This window comes from Pteropus alecto, unplaced genomic scaffold (genome assembly GCF_000325575.1).
Source record: "Pteropus alecto unplaced genomic scaffold, ASM32557v1 scaffold143, whole genome shotgun sequence".
NCBI lineage: Eukaryota > Metazoa > Chordata > Mammalia > Chiroptera > Pteropodidae > Pteropus > Pteropus alecto.
Window position 1 is genome coordinate 2,284,082 of NW_006434828.1, and position 4,352 is coordinate 2,288,433.

At 54.3% G+C, this 4,352-nt stretch overlaps 1 protein-coding gene across 1 annotated transcript in view; it reads right to left on the reverse strand.

Moving 5' to 3' along the window:
• The window catches only part of COL6A3 (collagen type VI alpha 3 chain), an 81,404-nt gene that overhangs the window by 23,443 nt on the left and 53,609 nt on the right, over positions 1 to 4,352 (reverse strand). Inside the window, 5 exon segments of the mRNA XM_025045424.1 lie at positions 46 to 78; positions 985 to 1,047; positions 2,077 to 2,139; positions 2,587 to 2,622; positions 2,804 to 2,854. Coding sequence (XP_024901192.1) covers positions 46 to 78; positions 985 to 1,047; positions 2,077 to 2,139; positions 2,587 to 2,622; positions 2,804 to 2,854 — 246 coding nt within the window.

The following is a 4,352-nucleotide window of genomic DNA, read 5'->3' on the forward strand; positions in this document are numbered from 1 at the left end:
GGGGGCGGGCAGGACCCCGGGGCACGCCGCACGCGTGCAACTTACATCGACCGCGTCGCCTCTGTTGCCTTTGGGGCCCTGGAAAGCAAGAGGGAGAGGCTGACGCAGCCACAGAGACAGGACGGGGCACGGGGCGAGCGCGGCTGATCTGCATCGTTTCGGGATCTCCCTGTCACTCAAACTTTACCGGTCAAAGAGCAAAAGCGAGAAGAATTTGAGGACAAATCGTTCCCCCTGCGAGGTAAATAGCTTCACAGCCTGAGAACCCAGAGGCACATCGCAAATCCAGGGATGCGAAACCAGACACCCCACCTTCAGAGAAAGGGGAGCACGTCCTCCACCCTGTTCGCAGGAGGGCAGCGAGGTGTCACTCAGCTACCTGTCGGCATCAAGCCCACTGCATCCCAGCTGACGGCACCCCAGGGGTGACCCTGGCCGCCCTCGGCCCCTGTCTCGTCCCAGCACGTGTCCAGCCTGGCGGTCCAGCCTGGCGGTCCAGCAGTCGCCCGTGGGCCGCTCAGGAGGCGGGATGACGGCCGGCAAGCTCTGAACCACGAAGCGGTAGCTCCCTTGGGGGTTCATAGACCAAGGGAAGTTCCCCCCAAACCGAGGTCTGACATAACTATATTCTTCCACACGAAGCCACCAAGAGCGTTTCAAACAGTTCCCTTTTGTTTCCTACACGAGCCTCAGGCGAGGCCCTGACACGGGAGGTGACAAAGGTCACAACACGCCCCAGGCCAGACGGTTCCACATGAAACTCGCCTCAACGCTTTCTCATTCCCCCGAAACTCAAAAGCTCTTCTCTCCGTCATAGCGTCGGAAGGGAAGCGGTTTAAACGTCAAAAATAACAACGATAATGACAAAAACGTAGAAGCCCCCTGCCGTGAGGGAGGGAGGGGGCGGGGGCTGGAGTTTCGGGGACCACGGGTAAGGAGTTTCTGGCCCCTGGCAGGCTTGCTCAGGACCGGCGGGACACTCACGGATGGTCCTGGGTAACCGGGGTCTCCCTTCTGTCCGACCGTCCCCGGAGGTCCCGAATTTCCCTGTGAAGGGCAGAACGAGCATTGTTCAGTTATAGCAGAAGAAGGAAAATTCTCAGCTCTTGCAGCTGGAGAAGGCACTGGAGGTCGTCCCAGCCCACGACCCCCGTGCCCACGACAAATCCCTCACTTGCTGGAACCTTGTGTCCCCAACACACAAGTGTAGGGACAAGTGGCCTTAACGAATCTGATGTGCGTCTCCCCACAGCCACGTGCTCTGGAGGGTCAGGTGCTTGCTAAGAGCCATTTTAAGACTGTCCGTGGATGCACAAGGGCTCAGGAGCTGACAGTTAGATCACCATTTGGCCTGGATAACCGATCCAAGGTTTAAAACTCCATCTCGAGTCGTAAATGATCTAGTTTGACAGTCGTGCTGAGCAAATTAACAGGATAGTGTAGTACTGTGATTTTACCTACGTTTTAAGCTAAAACCAACTGTTAGAAACGTTGACCCGTATCTAGACCACGATTTGCTACTTCGAGACTCGGTGCAGTCTTAGGAGGATGAGCGAGCACCCACCACTGAAGAGAGTCACCCAGAATCACGGGTAGCTCAGGGAAAAGGAGCCATTCTCGGCGGGAGGCGGGGAGCACGCGGTGTCCGCCCGGCTCACCCCTGAGCCTGGCCAGGCCCCTGGGAACTCCATACGCCTCATGAATGTCTGTCGCCTCACTGTCCGGCAGGACCAAGTATGACCACACAGACCTCGAAATCACTCATTCTGAGACTCGAGTCCCTGTGGTGCCATGCTGGGACTGGACCACGAACTAGTGACCCTCAAGATATGTTAGAGGAAGGGGCTCTCGGGACCTCGTCATGAGGGGTACATCACAGACACAGCCACAGGGGGTCTTGAGGACATCGGTCTATGGCTTGGGGCTCCTGTTCTCCCACCCCGTACGATCACTGGCCAGGCTGTAGGTGAAGAGGATGATGTTCAAAGAAGCCGTGGAGGCGTCGCTGACCGAACGCCCTCCCACACCTGGCCTCGTTCCCACCCACACCCACAGCCACAGCGAGGTCAGACTCACCCTTCGGCCTCTGATGCCTTTGGGTCCCGGAGCTCCACCTGCTCCTGACTCACCGGACACACCCTGGGAAGAGAGCCAGGCAGTGGCACATTCAGCTCGGGAATTGAGGTCTCACTGAAGGTCCCTGGGGCATCTGGCCACACCCCCCAGGGCGGCCGAATGGCTAACTGTGCTTTCCTTTTCCGCTGGTCGCCCCAGTGCCTCTGTCTTTCGCAGACTCAGTCCCCGCGTACTGAACCCGTAATGGTGATACCGTACAGAGCACAGCGTTTTAAGGTTGACGATGTATTTTATTGAGGTGTCTTTTCATTTACTCCTCACAAGCACCATGACAAGTGTATACTGTCATCTCCATGTGACAGGTGAGGGGGGATCAGAGAGAGGGCGAGGCCTTTCCCAGGGTCATAAGTGGCCCATCCAAGACTAGAGCCCAGATATTCGGATTCACAGCCCGTGGACGCAGCAGACCCCGTCCCCCGCCCCCAACCGTGGTGACGGCTCAACGTTTACCTTGGGACCTGGGTATCCGGGGAACCCTCTTTCTCCCTATAAAAGATAAAGAAATGGCTCAAAATTTACTCCCAATTTAAATTCATCTGAAATAAATTATTCTTGAGCTGAAAAGTACATCTATCCATAGAGTCATCAAGAGAAAAATAAATCATTCTGTTGCAAAAAATTTCGGAGAGAGGAATCTTCAAAAACGCGACGTGTCGGAAGTACATACTTTTTTGCCTTTGCGACCTTCGCTGCCGACTCCATCTCGCCCATCGTCTCCCTGTGTGGAGAGATAGTGTTGCTGCAGGTCACCGCGTCGGGCACGCCACAGCCCCCTCCGTCCAGAGCCCTGGGCGGGGGACTCCTGGGTCTCTCAGACGCTCCCAGAGCGAGGTGCAGATCAAGGAAGTGTTTCCGCGGCTCCCTCACCCTCCAGGGGTTACACGTCTGTAAGCGGCCAGGCCCGGAGCAGTCCTCGGGCACGCGGCGCCGGGGACCGCCAGCACGAAGCACTGGGGACCGCCAGCACGAAGCACCGCCGGCAGCTATTGGTAACGAGACCGCTCGGATGCGGAATCTAAGACTCAGCGTCAAACCTGAGGGTCTCGGAGCCGAAAGGACCCTCGAAGGTCAGCTCGACTCTGGGCATCTCTGAGTCTCAGATTCTGCTTCCGAGCAAGCACCGGGACGCGGCCTCTCACGCCTTCCTGAGCCTTCTGTGCTCGGACCGTCCCCCTCGTCCCCGCGCCCCGTCCCCTCCTTCCAGCTCATGCCACCAGATGTCCGTCTCCAAACTCCCCCTCCCGGGACGCTCAGACCTGACCTCTCACCCTCTCACAGGGTGGGAGGGTGGCGGGGTGGGAACTGGACACGACTTAACTATTTCGAAAGAATCGGAAGAATCTGTGCGAAACGCACGTTAACATCTCCAGAGCGTACCTGAGACATGCTACTGAGATAAGGCACAGTTTAAACGGACACCAACAGCTGCACAGTTCTTGTTCCCAGACCCGTGGGAGCAGAATCGGGACTCAGTGTCCCTCAGCGCTGTGACTAGATTCTAAGTTCTGATTTTTTTTCCCCTCTGCTTCTGAGATTAAGACTAATAGAATTTTTTTTTTTTTAACTTTAATTAGCTGTAGAAAACTTAAATACACCAGATACATATTTTAAAGCTTCAGGCTTATAAGTCAGATCGACCAGGCCCATGTATATAGTTTTTGGGTAAACTAATTCACTTTTTAAAAATTCCCCATATTCTGTAGATTTCTTTTTCCTGCAGAGAAATGTACGCTACAAAATTATTGTTAGTGAGAAGTTAGATTATTTTAAATAACACTTTTTTAAATGAGTTATCGAGGTAATTTCTCTTCCTAGAACGCCTCATTCAAAGGAAACTCTTTCTACCTGAATTGAGACCTTATCAAACCCAATTCCATGTTAATCCAAAGACATTTTTTTCCCCCAGAAACGCTCCATTAGTCATGCTCACAAAGCATTTGCAGGACTGGACGTGAAGAGGGCTTAAGCTTCAGTAAGCCCCCACGTTCATTCGCCCCCCAAAATACAGGGAAAACATCTTTCACCCACTCCCTCCCAATGAAATAAAACTTGTGTTGAAATTTATTTTCTAATTATAAGCAGCAGGCTTGTTATTTACAGTCACAGCCCCCACGATGCGAGAAGCCACTGTTGAGTCACCTCTGTTTGGAACAAACCCGATTGGCAACGTTAAAGTGCACGGCCCCCCACGCCCCCTCGTCCCCCTCATCCCCGCA